This window comes from Amblyomma maculatum, chromosome 1 (assembly GCF_055883805.1).
Source record: "Amblyomma maculatum isolate TAMU_Amacu chromosome 1, ASM5588380v1, whole genome shotgun sequence".
Taxonomy (NCBI): domain Eukaryota; kingdom Metazoa; phylum Arthropoda; class Arachnida; order Ixodida; family Ixodidae; genus Amblyomma; species Amblyomma maculatum.
In genome coordinates, this window is record NC_139344.1 from 280,745,560 (window position 1) to 280,764,836 (window position 19,277).

The 19,277-nt window shown below is 44.4% G+C and overlaps 1 protein-coding gene across 5 annotated transcripts in view; it reads right to left on the reverse strand.

Annotated features, from left to right (window-relative positions):
- Nucleotides 1-19,277, reverse strand: part of LOC146206682 (M-phase inducer phosphatase 3-like) — a 215,797-nt gene that overhangs the window by 29,830 nt on the left and 166,690 nt on the right. For all 5 annotated transcript variants that reach the window (XM_084591476.1, XM_084591474.1, XM_084591473.1 and 2 more), the window contains 4 exons: nt 15,900-15,981; nt 15,789-15,826; nt 15,661-15,723; nt 15,486-15,584 (listed from right to left, as the gene is read on the reverse strand). In XM_084591476.1, the coding sequence (XP_084447602.1) occupies nt 15,486-15,584; nt 15,661-15,723; nt 15,789-15,826; nt 15,900-15,981 (282 nt within the window). The remainder of the gene's footprint in view (nt 1-15,485; nt 15,585-15,660; nt 15,724-15,788; nt 15,827-15,899; nt 15,982-19,277) is intronic.

The following is a 19,277-nucleotide window of genomic DNA, read 5'->3' on the forward strand; positions in this document are numbered from 1 at the left end:
GGAGCAATTTTTCACTAATACATTCTTGTTTTGAAGGAGTTAAAGCAGCAAGTAGCTTACAAACAGAAAATTCTGCAACATGTCTCACGGCAACAACTGTTCCAGTAGATTGGAGATACGATGTTATTACAACATGTTTTGGGAAGTGCCCCAAGGTGGAGCATGTTTGCAATACGAGAATATTATCATCATCATCAGCCAGACTATACCGACTGTAGGGTGAAGGTCTCTCCCATTTTCCTCTAAATAACCGGTCCTGTGCTGTGTCCACTTGGCCCCTGCAAACTTCTTCACCTCATCCACCCACCAAATTTTCTGCCTCCCCTGCTACGCTTTCCTTCTCTTAGAATCCAATTGGTTACTCTTAGTGACCATCGGTTATCCTCTCTTCACATTACACGTCCTGCCCATACTCATTTCTTCTTGATTTCAAGTAGAATGTCAGTAACTTGAGTTATTTATTTGATCCACTCTGCACGCTTTCTATCTTTTAACGTTACACCTATCATTCGCCACTCCATAGCCCTCTGCGTTGTCCTCAAGTTAAGTAGAACCCTTTTCAATAGCCTCCATGTTTCAGCCCCATATAGGTGAGTACAGGTAAGATGCAACTGTTATATACTTTCCTCTTGAACGATGCCGGTAAGCTGATAGCCATAATGTGTCAGTACCTTCCAAATGCGCTCCATCTTATCTTTTTTTCCCAGTTACTTCCCTTTCGTAGTCTGGATCTGCGGTTACTACTGTCATAACCATATTCGCCTACCACTTCCAGCGCTTCGCTACCTATTTTAAACTGCTGTTCCTTTTCCTGGTTGTTGAATCCTTAATCTGCTACATATTAATCTTTAGGCCTACCTTTATGCTCCTCCTGTCTAGATCATTAACCCTCACGTTGTCGGGCGTTTCTAGTCGTGACGCACCCCAAGTGCCAGCTTGGTTTCAGGGAATGAGTATATCAGGGAACGAGCATAGCAATTTATTTTTGACTGATTGCAATGCAAATAATATAGTCATCGAAATATGCACATTTCAGTGTTCTGCAGGTATTATTTATTAACATCATCATTGGCCTGATTTTAATTAGATAAATGAGGATAATATAAGAAAAACTGCTTGACACTACTTGAGAGCCCGATTCCGAGCTCAGCTCATATTTATAATGAAAAGAGCCATCGCTCCTGTCTGCAGTTGAAGGTCTCGCGCGGACAGCCATCCGAAAGTAACTGCGTGCACGGAGGGCGCATATCGAGTGGCCCGCACAGCGGAGAGAAATGGCACGTTGTGAAATTAAGATGACGGATGCAGGTAGAAAGAGGCTAAAACAACCTCTTTTGCTCCTGCTAGCCGCAAGCAAGGGCGCGGCAAGAGAGAGCGAAAGCAGCGATTTAGTCATGTGTCAACCTATTGGAGAGGCAATGGTGTGAGCCCCTGAACGTGATGCGTCATAGCAGACAAGCCAACAAAATAAAAATAAAAACCTGCAAAACTACAGCAATGGCAGAACAACCCTTGAACCCGTAACTGCACGCACGCACCGTAAAACGCACACGCCGCATGATCGCTTAGTGCGATAGAGTAGCGCACGCGGAGCCACTGCGCCCCCCAGCAAAAAAGGTGGCGGGGGTGGGGGCAGTCGCTCCATACTCTTCACTATATACGTACCAACACATCACAGGGTGAAAATACAAACTTGTAGAAAGATGTTACAGATGGCGTAGCCTGTCCATGTGTGCCAGCTTCGCGTTCAGGCACGAAGTTTTGAACTCATGATAGAGAACGCGACACGTATCGGCACGTTCGTGACAGCGAAAGGGTTAATTATTATAGTTGCAATTGGTCTCTCGAGTTATTTAGCAAGGCAATGTTACTGAGATATTCTCATTTACCCTGATGCGTAACTGCTCCCATTCCATTTCTCTGAACAGTTCCTCTAAGCAAGCTGTAAAGGGGACTGGGGAGATCTCGTCTCCTTGCCTAACACCTTTCTTGATTGAAATTTTATCACTTTCTTTATGCAGAACTATGGTTGCTGTGCAGCCACTATAGATATCTTCCAGTACTTTCACATATGGCTAATCTACACCCTGATCTCGCCAAGCCTGCATGGCTGCTGAGATTTTGACCCAAACAAGTGCTTTATCTTATCTATCATCTGGTTGATAGTATAGAGATGATGGATGGTAGTGCACCCGTTCTGAAAACCAGCCTGATATTTTGGAAGATTTAAGTCTAAGGTTGTCCTGATTCTATTAGTGACGTAAAGGATAGTAAGCTGATTGGTTTGTAATTTTTCAAGTCTAGCATCCCCTTTTTTAGGAATTAAGATATTGTTACCACTCTCCTATGATTCTGGTAGCTTCGATGCAATCAGGCATTGCATATATAGAGGGGCTAGTTTTCCTGCCACGATATCCCTTTGATATCTCTGCCAGTTCTATGCGGTCTGTTGGGTTAGAGGCTTTCATACCTTGGAGTTTCTTAATCAAAGTTATCGCCACCTTAGTTTACCGGTATTCTTTTTAGCTATCCTACCACTTACTTCTACAGCACACTCAGTAATGATATCTCTGAAATTATTGTTCATTGCTTCTAGGCTAAGGTCGGCTTGCTCGGTTAGCACCGAGTATCTATTCTGCAGCGAAAACCTGCATTCTTCTGCTTTTCCCCTTACCGCTAATTCGTTGGACTTCTTTCTCACTAATCCGTTCCGCTCCCTCTTCAAATCCAGATTAACTCGACAAATAACCACTTTCTAATCTTCACTAAAAGCCATAGTCACGCAGTGTTATTTCTGCGATTGTTATATTTTAATTAAAGAACCTAACGAATGAATTAAATATCCACGTGCAACCTAGCTCTGATCGAGCAGGATATTTAAGTATGGTATATATGGTATATAGAGTTTAATGTTCCTAAGTGGATTCGGCTATGAGGGGTGCAAAATAAGCAGAATAAGATGATGCGCATTTGAATAAAAATGTTCCAAGTATATTATAAAAAGGCCAGCAAATAGCTTAAATTTTGCTGCAAGTGATCGAGGAGAATGTTGCATTTGTGCTCATGCACCTCTCCTGTAGAGCAAAGAGAACAAAATGAGAGCATCCTTAAAAGCCTTCATGTACAGTAAATGCTTGTTAATTAGAACTTCACGGGACCAGAAAAAAGTTCGAATTATCGAATGGCCTCGAAAAAACAGACAAGGAACATTTGCATTGCGGAAAATGCACTGTGTTTACTGCGTAACGAACCCACTCACACAATGAACCCACCCATCCCCGATTTTCGCCTAATAATGTGAAAAAAAAAAAATAAAAGCGTCAGTGGTTAGCGCTTCCGTTTCGCGCTGTCATGGTCCACAACGCATTTCTTGGCAGTGTGCCAAGATGCTGTGCAGCAACAACATCACGGTGTGGTTACCTTTGATGTTAGCTCCAGCAAGGAGGAGAAGCGAACTTGGCAGAGTGCCAGCGCTAGTCCGGAGCCTCGTTTTCAGTACGTTCACTTTATCATGCCATGGGTGACTGAGGCCGGCGCCGTCTACTGCCACTCAATCATTGGCACGCGCGATAGCAGCAAATGCCTTTTGAAGACAATTGTGCTAAAATCCGGCGTCATGATCGCGGTTGACAGCATGCTTCCGTTGACGACAGGCCGGTGGAAGGATGGATAGATTACTCTCAAAAAGAAAAAAATTTTTTTTTTTCCGCGTAACCCGCAGCATTTGTCTGAAGTCATGGGCTTGTCTGGGACCGTGCTGCAGTACTTTATCTTTATTTCCGAATGAACAATTATTTAGTTGCGAGTTTTGAAGTTTACGCGGAAGAGAGAGCAGGCAGCCGCCGCCGTGGCCGCCAACCCCTACCCTCCGGTGCCGCCGGCCGCCGGAGGGTAGGGGTCATGGCGGCAATCAGGCTTTAACCACTCTTCCATGGTTTTACCTGCTTTCATCTTCTGCTGCCGTTTTGGCCATATGCAGCTTCTAACTATGCCGCTCTTTTGCGGTGGTCTTTCTTTTTTTCTGTCTTTTTTTTTTCCACGTGCTGTGCCATGCCGCCCAGATGTGGTGGCACATAGCTTGAATTATCCGTAGCGGAACCGACTCGCGCTCAAATTAACGGGCTTTTCTGTATGCAGATCTATGAAAATTGGCTGGACAAAGTAGTGCAGTTCGAATTATTCGAAAATTCGAATAATTGAGGTTTGAATAAACGAGCTTTCACTGGATATATTAATTTGTGAATGACCTTGACGCATCTGTGCAATGAAACAGACGTGAAATGTCTTTTTATTGAGCAGGATAGAAAAATTTGTCAGTGCACTATAGGCAAACATTACAAAGAACTAAAAGATTGAGTTCTTCTTATTCAATGAAATTCTGTCACAGTGTCACAGTGGCAGGTAAAGTGAGCCAGAAATAAGATTTCTAGTTCCCTATAGTTGCCGGTAGTATTGTTCTTAGAGTGAAGGTGCTTAGAGTAGCAGAAAGCACGACAAAAGAGTCATCATATGAATACACTTCCAGTCATTCATATCGTTGTCCTCCTTTCATGTGCTAGTAATAGGCTTAGGAGTTGAACAATGTTGACTATTAGTTTTTCTTGTATATCGCGCTTTCTTGTTTTCATTTAACTTAGTCACTATACAGCCGCCCACCGTAGCCACGCGCAATTGAGGGCACGGAGAAGAAAGCTAATGCAGCTCTTAGCCGGGTAATTCCTCCAGGCATAAACCAAAATATTTCTACGCACAAGGAAAGCTTACTCTTCGGAATATTCGCACGCGCAAACTAGTTTTGACGGCAGCGTCGCTTGGCGCAGTGTAAGCACGCTGCGTTTTTGCCTACACCCCCTTGTCGCTGCCTATCGCAGTGCCACCCCTTTGTTTACAAACATAACGCTTGTCTATACTTTCTTTTGGTAGGCGGCGGCCTAGCAGTTAGCGTTGCTTAGAACGCAGTGGTCTCAAATGCCCGCAAAAATGGTGCTGAGCTTATATAAGGAGCCCAGAACACATTAAGAATTCAGTGCTAGTCACATGAGTCTGCAACTTCTGCTGTGAGTATTTCCTCTTGCAGCAGTAGCGAAGAGTCCAAAGATGACTACACGAGCTCCAATTTCAGCTCCAATGATGATACAGAGACAATTAGCCTAGAACTTCAACTAGTGGTTCAAGGTGAGCACACTTTCAATTTCAGCTTCCTCTTGAGCAGTTACACACACTCACTTCACTATTATTTCAACAACCTATGGTAGGCTCTCAACAACAAGGAAAGCTCCTATATGCGGCGGCTTCTTCAGATCATATACCAAGTTCAAACATTTTACCGGCACATCGAGGCAGTAGAGGAAGACCGAGCTGAAAACAAAGGTTATTTGCAATTTGGCAATGTTATGAGAACGGCACGTCGCCAGAATAGGCTTCACCTTATTACATATTAGGACCTTGATAATTTGGCTCCATTGCATTTTATTGTTACATCCTGCAACAATTATCAAAGAAATTCAATGGTTACCACAGCTTCTTAACAACAAAAACAACAAAAAGATCTTGGATAGGTAGCTTAATTTTATCAAGTAAGAATAGAGGCAAAGTAACACATCTGGTATATTCTGAATTATATTTAATACATTTTTATTTTTATAATTCTAGACCATCTAAATAAAGATATTTTAGTACACATTCTGGGAGGATTGTTCAAATATTATATTTTCTTTAACAGGACAGAACAAAACTTGTCATCAGTTTATGGTGGTATAAAAAGGGTTCACCTCATAGTATATAGAAGGATCACACCAATGCATAAGAAATGAGGATTTATAATTTTAATTTGCCAAAATCACATAAAAAAACCTGAGAAGACCTCCTGCAGTGAAACACTGTCCTTACGAGAGTAGTGTGACTACATCTCCGAAAAATATTGATTTATTAAAGTGCACAGTGCTCATTTTACTTTTGGGAATGCTCGTCATATCTGCAGGTTGGTGGAAGGGATCAGCGTGTGAACAACAGTCGCGGGTTTTGAAGATGCACCGACTGCAATTTCTAGTACAGCTATGCAACGGTACGAGGCCACAGGACAAGAAGAGATGAGACACAGCGCTCTTCTCCTCTGGCCTAGTGTCGCTGCGCTGTTGCACTAGAAATCATGTCTGACCGACTGCAAGCCTGTGAGCTTTCTCGTACCTGGAAACACCTTGATGTCCGAGGCACTATACATCTCGAGGTGGTAACGAGAACGTATTCGTTGTAATAGCATGTGGCCAGTAATCGCAAGCCTGTGTTTTGTTTGGGCACTGATCATTTGACGAAGGGCTTCGGCTAAGTCAGTATAGATGGATACTCGGGATGCAGGGCTACCGATGTTCAATAGGTTGTGCTGTAGGAGTTGTTCTGTTTCAGTGAGAGTCCAGACGATTGCGAAGAGCTCTGCAGTTGTGCTGCTTACTCTTGCGATGGTGTCAATGTGGTAGGCCATTCAAGGTAGTCATTGAGGTATATTCCAGCCGAGCAGGCGGTGTTGGTGATTAAGCAATCAATGAATATTTGATATTCAGTTGTGTCGGCAGCAATGATACTGCAGGCAAGTGCTGTCGGGAGGCCTTTTTCAGCAGGGGATGAGTGGAGACAGCATTTGTCAGATTTGAAGAAGGTGGCATGAAGGATGTGGCCAAGGGTGGGGAGTTCATAGCCTGGTTTCTAAGGATGTCATATTCTTGAAGGCTAGTGCCTTGGGTAATAGGTAAAGCTTGGCCAGGCATGTGATTTTTGCGCTGTTTTCATGGTAGCTGCTTTAATTCAACACAATCCTTGTTTTCTGAAACAGAAACAGTGGCTAGAATACTGAAGTGTGATTACCGTCAAGCGGCTCCTATGGGAATCACAGTGCAGCCTCACGATGCATCCGCGAGGTGGTGTTTGCCATCGTTTACATGTCAAGATGAATGCGTTGGAGGCCTATATGCTCACGCTTTCAGCGCTTTTGGTGCGATTTTGAGTGGATTCCATATGCTGCACGCTTTTTCTGGCTTGTTGAAAATGTGTGTGTGATGAGTCGGTGTCAAAGCCACTGTTTTGTGCCCGGTTGCACAACCGGGTACAAAAGGATGAGGAGCTTTTTATGAAGTGGAAGAGGAATATTCCAAGAGCCAACAAGCCCCTCAAATGGATGAAACTAATTACATTATTTGGACGAGTCAAGCACAATGCTTATTTTATAATTATTCAATGATCAGTGCCCATAGAAACAGAAACTTCGTTATAATTTCATACGCGTTGGACAACCACTTTAATTCAAGCCATTTCTTTAATAACAATCAATAATCACGAATGCGACTGCTACATTCAAACTGTGCAAAATTTTTGCACATAGAGGTAGTGTGCACGACGATTTTTATGGCAAAAAGTGTGAGTGCGCGAAAGGCCCCATTAAAGCCCGTAGCACGTGATTGTTGCACTTCGCATAGTCTTCTAAGCTGCAAAGTCGAATCGTGATTTTTGTTTCTTTGAAGTGAGAATTGTGATGGGAGCATCAGCACATCGTGACTGTGCTCAGGTAGTAACTAAAGCACAAACTACTGTGGCCGCAGTGAGCAAGTTCAATCGAACGAAAGCTGATGGAAAGTGTAGATATAATAATGCATCATCACTGTCATTGTAGTATGCAAGTGAACGAATTGCAGTCCAGAAATACTACTTTATGAACCCCCAAAAAAACCATTACAAATTCGCATTTCTAGCGCGAAACACATAGCAGGTCTGTAGGGAGCGACGTGTAAGCAATTGCCGCCGCCTCGTGGTTGCATCGCGGAAGCACACGCGAGCAGCTGTGCCTTCAGCACACTTCCCCTATTTCAGCCACAGTAGTGGGGGTATAGTGCCTAGAATATACTTGCTAGTGATGCATAGAATAAGGATAGACAGTTGGGCGAGTTAGACAATTGGGCGAGTTGTAAACACTAAGATCTTATTTAGACACCGGGATACAACAAGAGAACTGATGGAGGCGTACTTAATCCAAAAAAGACAGTCGCAATGTATAGACCATTTTCGCGGCGAGGAGGAAAATAGCCTTGAACTGGACGCGCCGTTCCTCTCTGGTATGTGGGTACGTGGTGATAGCAAGCGGGGGCGCCAGGACATTCTATGTATAAAGCACACGCGTTGCGCAGTCGTTTGCACACAAAGTCTCTTGAATAACCGAAAACTGTCTAAGCTGGTTAGCTAACAAAAGCGATAATCTACCTTTAATCCCTTTTTTACATTTTATATGCTTTTTACATATCCCATCCCAGCCTGTTCTTTCTTCTTTCGCCCCGTTCTTTCCTTCCTCTCCCTGATCATTTCGTTTCCGCCGGCCGCAGTTAAGCTGTTAAGAGGTGTCGCGGTTAGCAAAACTTTTTCTTTACTCTGTAGCTCGCATTAACAAGAAAATAACAACCAAAAGAAAATGATTAACAGAAGATAAAAGATTAACAGCGGTAGTATGCGCGTGTCGCTCTACGCTCTTCCAATTACAACTCTTTCAATCGGGCGAAGACGAGCAGCCTCTAAATTTCAAGCCCCAGGCGAAAATGTTTCGCCTTGGCAGCCTTTAGTGTGACTTTCGAACACTGTGTTTGTAGAGAAGGGGCAGGAAAAACTGTATATCAGTGCAACAACGGCAGCCTTTGGGCAACAAGCGGGTAATATTCCTTGCGGCAAATATTTACCAGATGCCGCCAGGGAAAGAAAAACTATTTCGATTCAGTCACTCGAGGTTAATGAAAGTATGAAAGAACATGTTCCACTTGAAGACAACGATACCTAATAAATTGGTTGCCAACTTATGTAGTGAAAGAGCGTCACAATATTTTTTTTTTAGGTAAGCATCTCGTAAGCTTTTGCTGCCGATAATGAATGGGAATGTGGTCATAGGAATAGCAGTGATTTCTCTATGTAAGCAAATCTCGTGATGACAAATGAACTATACAATTTTTGATAAAAGCAACTTTCGATGAGGTCATTATGGGACATAATTTAAGGTCATTCTTCTGTAAGTATCAATTGTCAATTTTCTATTTAATCTGGATGTCAGCAAGACGGCAGCGCCAGACAAACGCAGTTAGCGCCCAGTCAAATAAATTGCAGGATAGCAGCTTCCGCCGTTAACAAGTCAGTGCCACTTCCCGCATATACCGGTGGTTGAGTCATGTAGGCAATGCTGAAATCCAATTGCATGGGAGTGGACGCTTGAACATCCCGTCTGTCACTCAACAAAAGTAGCCTAGGGCAGAGTAAATGGATCTTTAAGAATAGCACCCCTGTGGAGGTGTGGGAACTCCCGCAGTAGCCGCTCCAGCAGGAAAGAGTATACGAATGATCGGCTGCCCCAACAAATGTAGTGATTAGCATTGCTACTAAACATGACCTGAAACTGCTACATTCGCTTCCTTTCATTGCTCAAATAGTTACGGTAGTCCATCTCTAGAAATCATAAAAGGATAAAAAGTAGATCGAAAGCTGTCCTGCCTTGCTTGCTTCACCACACTCGCGGCCAGTGGTGCGTCACCACCTCTCTGTGCCACTTAAAAGTTACACACAATTGTAATCAGGCTTGCAGCCCTCAAACGACCCGATCAGAAGCATTAATTTTGGTCACTTCTGACCGAATGGCTTTGGTGCTGCTGAAAAGATTTTTTTTTTTTTTATTTCAGCTAGGTACCTCCAAAAAGCAAACATTTGTATGCGAAAGCTCTGAAATGCCGATGTGCACTCCTTGTCTGTTCCGCGGATGGGACCGCACATACCAGCATGGCAGTTGTTCTCAACTTGGCCGCTAGATGACGCCACATACACAAAATGGCAGCTCCCATGATAAAATGGTCTATGAGCCAGCCTTCGATCATACAAGTAGATAAAGAGGTGGCGTTCCTTGATAATTCTTAATCGTTTCCTTAACCTTCAAGTGAGAAGGGGGAAAAACGTGTCGGAAAAAACTATCATTCAGTGATTATAACTTGTTGACCCCTTCTAATGTGTTTTGCACAAGTGCTATATTACTTGTTATCATTATCACTGAAGAAGTGTATAAAGATGTGTTCTTTCCAATAAAAATTTAGTTGCGAATCAGCGCTCGTGTGTACGTCGTCTTCCTTTCGTCCCGTGTCTTTTTGCGCTGTGCCCTTCCAATACGAATACTTGCTAGTGTGCCGTGCGGAGGGGTCTCCCAATGGGAGGAGGTGGCCGCGCCGGCGATGCCTTCCAACTTTGGCCGCCATGGGCGCTGCTCATCGTAAAGGTGCCGTCGACGCAGTCAGCCGCCGGCGCGGCCTTGATTTGCCGCAGTTGCGCTGGCCGTGCCTTCAGTGCTTCGAAGTGCTTTGGACGCGTCTACGCTGTTCTTTTCTTTTACTCGTTCTGTTCCTTGCATTCGTGTGAGAGAATTAAATTTGCAACGACTAATGACGCTAAAAATAAAGTACCAGAGGAGGGAAAAAACGTTTCGTGCCGCTCTGTTGGTGTGGCTACCGCTCGAATCAGAACAAAGTTTCTATGTTCGGTGTGCCATCGGACCCTACGCAGCTTGCGGAGGGGAAGCGGCTGATTAAAAGACAGGACCGCAAGTTGACTCCAACGTGGGTTGTCTGCGAAAACAATTTGAGGAGAGCTACATCGAGAGAACATTCAAAGTGACGGTCCCCCCCCCCCCATCGTCAACAAGCTCGCTAGAGATAGGCCACGCCTTAAGCCCGAAGACATGCCAACGGTATTCGACCGTTAACCATCTTCTGCCTAAGAAGACATCGAACAGGAAGGTGAGAAACCTCTGTGACCAACTGGCCGCTAAACGACAAAAGCGCAGAGCGGGTAATGCTGGCCGGTGCAGACGAGAGCCTTGGACCGTCAAGGATGTTTGATAATGCTTCGGAGGAGCCGGCAGCAGCAGAAGAGCCGAGCGAGAATTCATGCCCGCAGCAGCAGATGTGCAACTTTGAACCTCAGCCTCCGTTTGACTCAATTTCAATCCCTGCAACTTGGACCAAATTAACCGAAGCACCTGCTGGCTCTGTAGCCTACGCGCGTTTTCGAGCCGAAAAACAAACAAAAAAACTTTGCCACTTTGTACATAAAAAAAAGGTAACTTTTGGAAGCTTGATGCCTGAACGCAGTTCTGTGGATGCAACAGTGTATATTCTCGGAAAGGAAAAAAACAAGCACATACATTACAACAACAGTTAAAGCTGGAGAGCTAATTAGGCAGAGTGCACTGGAGGTTCTTTGTTCCGGATGTGGCCTGAAACCTGATTCATGAAAACACATATCATTCATGGGAATGTATTTTGCAGAAAAGTGTCGCTTGACCGTCGACTTTGAAGGGGATAGCTGTGCTTAATGCAAATACCAGCGGATGCTTACACAGAACAAGATGCGCAGGAAGAGGAAAAAAAGCATGCAACCAGCCAAAGGAATACAGCAACATTTCTCGCGCTCTAAGAAGAGCAAAGAGAAAACTGGCCGGAGCGCAGAAGCAAGTGGCTCAAATGAAGGCGCAAAATGAGGCGCTAAGTGAGTCTGCGGTTGAAGCTTTTTTTTTAATCCCGCACGTGACCTAGACTTGACTGTGACCGTACAACAACCGCTCGGTTACTGAAACCGAAGCCGAAACAGGTGAAGAAAGTAAAATGAACTATAAATTACTTAGCGGTGGTAGGCGAAAAACCAGGTGGAGATACACAGGAATATTTTGTGCATCATTAGCAAGAAAAAAAAATACCACCAAAAATTGGTCTCTATATACTACTTTAAAATTACTGCGGTGTCAAGTGCGGCCTTTGTTCATAGCCTAACATGCATAACATATACATAAGGTAAGATGGAGTCCAAAGTCAGACTCCGCCTGCACCACTAATGTATCGCGGGTTGCATAACATATACAGTAAAACCCCGCTATAGTAAACTTGGATATAGTAAAGTGAAACTGAAATCCCAGTTCATCTTCCATAGACAACTGTACATTTTCCCCTCTTTATAATAAAGATATTTTAAATATGTTATAGTAAAGTGTGCCTGACTGCGGCGACGACTCCCACGATATGACCCCCCTTCCCCCCCCATCGCCGCCCGTGTACTACCTAGAATCGTGAGGAAAATAATTTTTTGTATTTCAAAACAAAAATACCACAGTGTCCTCTTAAGTGGCTTTACCACCAGGCTTAGCAGCGTTCAGGAGAAGCCTACTTTACGCTGGCCTTGAAGCCGTGAGGGAAAGCAAGCAGCGAGCGTGTAGGTAAAAAAAAAAAAGTAAAGCTGTCTACAAACATGGAAAGGAGGCGGCGGGGTCCGTTCAGAAAATAAGGGAGAGTAAAAGTGCACCAAGAAATTGGGAAGGGGAAGAAACGGGTGAACATTTTCAGCACTGTGCAGCACAAAGCATGAGGCAGCGGAGACAAGTGGAGGTGCAGCGTGTACGGTCTTGCAGCACTTGACTGCCACCTGCATTTATCATTTATTGACTTTTAAAAGACAGAAACAGCAAAAAGTGACACCATGTTCATGTAAGGCTTTGAAGTTCACATGAAATCAAACTTGGTCGTATTCGTAATCATGTCCTAGTGCTTAAGAGGTACTTCCACTAGATGTAAAAAATTTTTGTAATTGAAAAAACTTGCATGGAGAGATGATAAGAGAGAGATGGAAGCTATTTCAGAGTGTCTTTTTTTTTTCATTAAGTAACAAGACGTGTTCAGTAAGTGGCCATTTAACTACCAGACAGCACCTTCAGGACCATGTCATCACCAACAACTGATATAGTAAAGACCCTGATATTAGTAAAGATTTTTGCTGGTCCCAATGACTTCACTATAAAGGGGTTCTACTATAAAAGGGATGTCAATCGTCAACTGTTCTTTTTCGGTGTTCACTGTTATTGATAGAGTGGAAGCTTGGGCAAATTGGTGATACATCGTCGACACAGCTAACTGGTGAGAACTTGGCATAAAGCTAAAATGGATGCCAAAAAAGGAAAGGTGCAATATCGAGCAAAATATTTTTTGTGTCCCAAGTACTATACTAAATCTCTGGCGGTTTCGTCATGAACCTTGGCTGAAGTTGACAGCTGCACTGTGCCTTTCCTTTCATGCTCCTTTTTTGTGCTGTGCAATCAAGCCATCACTGTTTATGTAACAGCAATTCTATTAGATGTCGGAACACTCCTGCCCTCAAGTGTAAACTGCCACCTTTCTGGCTCTCAACAAAAAATTACAATACAAATGTGATAAACTCAGTTAAATCCCGCCAGGGTGGCGCAGTGGTTACGGCGCTCGACTACTGTTCCCAAGGACGCGGGATCGAATCCCGGCCTCGGCGGCCGCTTTTCGATGGAGGCGGAAAGCAAGGCGCCCGTGTGCTGTGCGATGTCAGTGCACGTTAAAGAACCCCAGGTGGTCGAAATTTCTGGAGTCCTCCACTACGGCGTCTCTCATAGCCTGAGATGCTTTGGGACGTTAAACCCCACAAACCAAACCAACCAAACTCAGTTAAAAAAAAAGAAAAAGAAAATAAAAAAAAAACCATCACCCTTATCTTTTTTTTAAATTCGTGCTTTTAAAAACTATAGAAACTGCAGTTGGTTAGTTACAAAGTGCATGCAGACAAGAGGGTGATCGACAATTTCATTTTGCCTTTGAGAAGAGTCGACATTGCGAAACAGACATCAAATCCCTACTAAAAGGGTAAGCACCATGCATGCTGCCGGAATGTATTCAGACGAAACTTTTAAAGAAAGGGGGCAAAGGGGGGATGATAGGAGGCAGTTGTGCAACAGCTCTGCCAGTGGAAGCGGGTTAGTTTTGCAGTCGCACCTTCTCTCCCATTTAGGTCCTCCTCTGTGTCCATTTCAATGGTTAGGTGCATGTCTATCGAGCATCCGCATTCAGTTTACTCTTTATTTATTTATTACCTGTATCGCCTGCTCCAGGCATTACAGGAGAGAGACATTTTCATAACAAAAGTAAAACAGCAATTACTCGTGCAAATCGTGGTAAAACGCATAATTTGCTACCACTGAAGCATTATTTTGTGGAAATGAATTCCATTCTCGTACAAAAAAGGAAAAAATTGCAGGACCTTACTTTAGGCTACTAATTATTGCCTCTAGAAATTTTCTTCCTATGCTAGTGGACGTATACTTCTTTCCTGCACTGCGCCGATTTTGCTGTGATGAACTGTTTCATCTTTTTTTCTGTCCTATCAAAAATAGAAGTAGTACTCACACGCACACATATGTGTATCAGTGTCTTTTTGAGATAAGGGCCCGAATCTTATTACTAATTAATCCTAATTATAATAACTGCTGCAAACTCTAGTTCCAAGTCAGTGTGAGCTCTTGTTGCAACCTTTCTTAGTTTGTGCATGGTCAATCACAGAAACTCTAGTTACAGGGTACGTCGAGAAAGAGGACTCCACAGCAGTTAGGTGGTTGCGAGAGCCACATACTATTGGCATGCATTTCTAAGGTCACAAACTAGGGTATTAAGAAAGTGAACAGTTTGAAAGCTGCCAATCGCTAGGTATTGGCTGACTAAATAGTAAAAACAAGCACCTGTAAAAGATGAGATTCATGGGAATGCGAAACCTCATAAGAGCGTCAGCATAATCAGCAGAAAGCACAGGCCCAGCACTACCCTTGCAATACTCTGCAACCAATCCCATTTATTGGTTCTGCCCCCTCCCCCAAGATCATCATCATCATCAGCCTGACTATACCCACTGCAGGGCGAAGGCCTCTCCCATATTTCTCCACTTAAACCGGTTCTGTGCTAGCTGCATCCACTTGACCCCTGCGAACTTCTTAATCTCATCCGCCCACCTAACTTTCTGCCACCCCCTGCTACGCTTTCCTTCCCTTGGAATCCAGTTTGTTACCCTAAGCGACCATCGGTTATCCTCTCTTCGCGCTACATGTCCTGCCCATGTCCATTTCTTCTTCTTAATTTCCACTAGAATGTTGGTAACTTGAGTTATTTCTCTGACCCACTCTGCAGGCTTCTTATCTCTTAATGTTACCCCTACCATTTTTCGTTCCATAGCCCTCTGGGTTGTCCTCAACTTAAGTAGAACTCTCTTGGTTAGCCTCCACGTTTCAGCGCCATAGGTGAGTACAGGTAAGATGCAACTGTTATATACTTTCCTCTTTAGCGATACCAGTAAGCTGCTAGACATAATCTGCGAATGCTTGCCAAATGCGCTCCATCCGAATATTATTCTTCTTGTTATTTCCTTTTCATGGTCCGGATCTGCGGTTACTACCTGTCCTAAGTAGACATATTCGCCTACTACTTCCAGTACTTCGCTACCTAATGTAAACTGCTGTTCCTTCCCGAGGCCCCCAAGATACAGCTGTCTAACTAGGGCAACATTCATCCTTGAACTGTACACATACTCATCAAGCCAGTACCAGAATCATAATTTCCAAGGCCAAAAAATAACACCATAAATATCCTTACCTTTATATGCCCTCCTTCATATTCAAATGGGTAGCGGCAGTCAACAATAGTGACTTCATCCACAACGGAAATATACTTTCCTTGCAAAACATCGGCCAACTGCAATTTTAAGAACAGTTAGGGTGAACAAATTCAAAAAAGAAAGGAAAGCAAAATCAGTTTACAGTTTACTTACTGTAGATGGCAGTATCATCTTGAGATCATGGTGCTTCCCCTTCACCAGGGGCAGAGCATAGGGCTGAAAGGTTTAAGAAAGTGGACATCATCTCTTGGTCTCTTTTGGATAAAAGAAAGAGACCTTACCTTTGAAAAATCTCCAATAAGATCTGGATCTGCATCAGCTAGAAAATAAATACACCACCAACAATTACAGGAGCATTCTATAAAACACCTACCTCAACCAAATTTCCTTACATTTCTGCAATGCAAGCTTGATGGATGCGTCGGTGTCTGAAAAGGACCTTGAGAAGTTGGAAACCTTTAAGGAACAGCTTGGCTGAAAAACAGTATGAAAATTGATGTGAACGAGAGCTCAGTGCAACTTGATGCAGAAACAACCTTTTAGCATCTTGATGGCACATGGAGTTGTACATTCAAAAGCTGAGAGGTATAAAGTGAAGGGCAATTCCAAACACTTGGGGTACTTGAAAGGGACTGTGAAAAGCTATTTATTGAAGCTATAAAATGAAGGACTGGTATGCCATCAGTCATCTCTGCAATGCAAAAAACCTTTAAGCTAGCTCTACTACCACCACCGATATCAGTGAATGAAATTGATGCCGGGATCTATGATGCTGGCAGCACTGCCATGGCAAACCTTTGAAATGCATGCATCCATAGAAATTAAACGTGGCTAATAAAGAAATCAGGCATACTTATCTATAAGGTCCCAAGTAACAAGGCACTAGCTGGACTTTTATTTCGGTACATTGTCATGCACGCACAATAAACTGCTTTGTAGCCCCATACTTAACATGTTCAATGCAATTGGCACAGCCTTCCCACCAAATTCTAGTTGAAGTTATCAAGGATGCAAAAATTCATGCAAGCAATGCAAGATTGTAAGTGTGAATGCTGCGCAATACTAGCAGTGCAATGAATAAAATTAGTGCAAACACATCTAATAAATAGATCTGTGTCTGCAGTTTCAATCAAGCTGACGACACTGTCCTCATCGAAATGAGAGTGAGGGTGGAGTTTCAAACCGAGCAGTGCTGGACAAATTCATTGCACTTCATGAACATCTGGGGGGTCAAAAAAGATCCAAAGGCAGCACTGGCGCATTGAAACTATTACTATTCATGCAGAAATGTAAGCAACACCCTGTTCCATGAAACATGTGTGAGATTATCTTGGTATATGAATACTGAGCTTTGGAAGTGCATGCATACAAGGAATTCTTGCAATACACATATTAAATCACTCATTATTACTGCATAATAAAAGTTACATTCCAGCAGCTGAAATTTTCTGCGTACATGCAAATACCAGCCTCCTGAAACTTTTACCTAGCAAAAGATATGGCAAGAACACAAACTGGCGTTTTGCATACATGTTAAAGACTTTTCCAGCAAATTTTCAGGCTCCTTTAGGTTACGATGCTCGTTATATTGTTACGATACAGCAAGCCGATGAAGATAGGAGACAGAACATGACCGATGGCAATGGTAGATGACGTTTAATGAATGTTCGCGGGCCTAGCGTGAGCGCTCCTGCCCGTGCCGCTGCCCGCTTCTTCCTCCTTGTCGTCCGTAACATAACCCGGGGCCACCGAGCGATCGTCCCGATTGTGGACGAGGAAGTTTAACGATGTTGATGATTTTATGGCATGATGATGGGCGTGTCTGGATGCTTGAAGAAGAAGAGGAAGAAGGAAGAATAGAACGGCTTGCCGGTACGATGTCTGATGCATGGGTGATCCACCTCCCTTGGAGCTGTCAACCATCCGTCACCAGAGTCCATGGGACCGATGGCTCGAGGTCACGTCGGGCAGCTTGGGCGGGGGTTGCGTGTTCGTGTCCATCGGTTCCTTCGGGTCATTCGGGTCTTTTGGGTCTTTCGGGTCCTTCGTCTTGGTTCTGATTGGTATGTCTGTTCTCCTTGTCTTCAGGTCCGGGCTGGGGGCTGGGCGGTGGTAGTTGTTCAGGTCTGGGCTTGAAGGGCTGGGGCGAAGCTGCTCGACGATGTCCCTGGGCCCTCAGTGATGGTCCGGCTTGAAGATGGCGTCGATGCTCCAAGGCGAGGATGGGGATGCCGTACGCCGCACCTCCAACCAAATGTTACGATACGGCAAGCCGATGAAGATAGAAGACAGAACATGACTGATGGCGACGGTAGATGACGTTTAATGAATGTTCGCGGGCCTAGCGCGAGCGCTCCTGCCCGCGCCGCTGCCCGCTTCTTCCTCCTTGTCGTCCGTAACAATATAGTTTAGCAAGGAAGCCAGATTTCATGAGTACAGTGGCTATGATGACGAATTCCCAGTGTTAGTGTAATATATATGCAAATTGTAGAAAACCAGTTTCCTCCTCAGTCACCAAGGTCAACCACCACACTTTTGAGCGTCAGGGCAGCGCTGGCTGGGAGAGGAGACAATTGCCTCCCCTTGGAGGAAGCGGAAATAGCGACTGATGTGCCACTGAGAAGTCTACATGGATTTCTGCGAGAAGGCGACAAGGAGCTTCTAGATCCAGCTGGCAATGCGAGCAGTCATCACTTACCACCTCTCCCATCAAATGCCAAGGGATAGCTGGCTTTGAGTATGCGGCACACACTGGAGAACTCGTCTTGCATGACCACCAGTCTTATGATTCCCAAAATCGAAGCAACCAGTAAATACTACATGCTCTTGCCACCTCTCATGGCAGATGCCGTGGTATGGCTTTGAAGAATGCGGCGTGCGGGAGATCCCGGCTACCATTCTCGGTGTATGCAAATGTTCGCGGCCAAAGTCATGCCCACCTGGTGTGTCAAAATTAGGCACTTTTTTAAAGATGAAGCCTTTTCCTCCAAAGAAAACCTTGTTGATATATAGCTAGCCTGGCATGCTGTGTATTATTTGCAAGTGCAATAAATAGCATAATGAGTGTTAATGCTGTGTCGTCCCGGTCTTTGTCCCTTCGTTCCCACTGCGGGTTGCTAGCAAGGACGCTGCGTCCGCAGAGTGGAGCGGCTGCGGGGTGGAAGGCCACTCGCTCAAATCGCCACAAAATACATAAAATGCAAATGCTGCAGAGTTTTATTATTTTTTTAAAAAAAGACTTGAAGGTATACTGAACAAATATCTAAGAATATTCAGAAAGCACCACAACTGCATTCTTAAGACACGATTACACTATACAGACACATAATTCGGGTTAGTTTTGAGCGGATGGCTGTATTTTTGACGTTTTGAGAGCTGCCGCCAGGTCAAAGGCAATGCGCTCCCGACTGTGAGCCGGCGGGTGTGACGCCACAACTACCCTCAGCAACGTCATGGCCCCGCGTTCTCGCAGCCACCGCCGCCCCCACTCCTGAAGGTGGTTGACCGGCTACACGCAGTGTTGTTTCCCCTGCGTCGCGCCGTGCACAATGCTGCGAAGTGTGGAATGCTGCACACGAGGGAGGTCGAGGGGGACATGTTACGGAGGGCGCGTATTGCGGACAATCGTTTGCGTGGTGGGAGGGAACGCTGAATTGTGCGCAGAAACATGAAAAAAAAAGAGTGTTCGTTCCTGTGCTCTGCGAGTGCCACGGGGGAAAAAAAAAATGAACAGGTGCGACAGGCCACGATGGGGGTAGTTGTGACGCGAT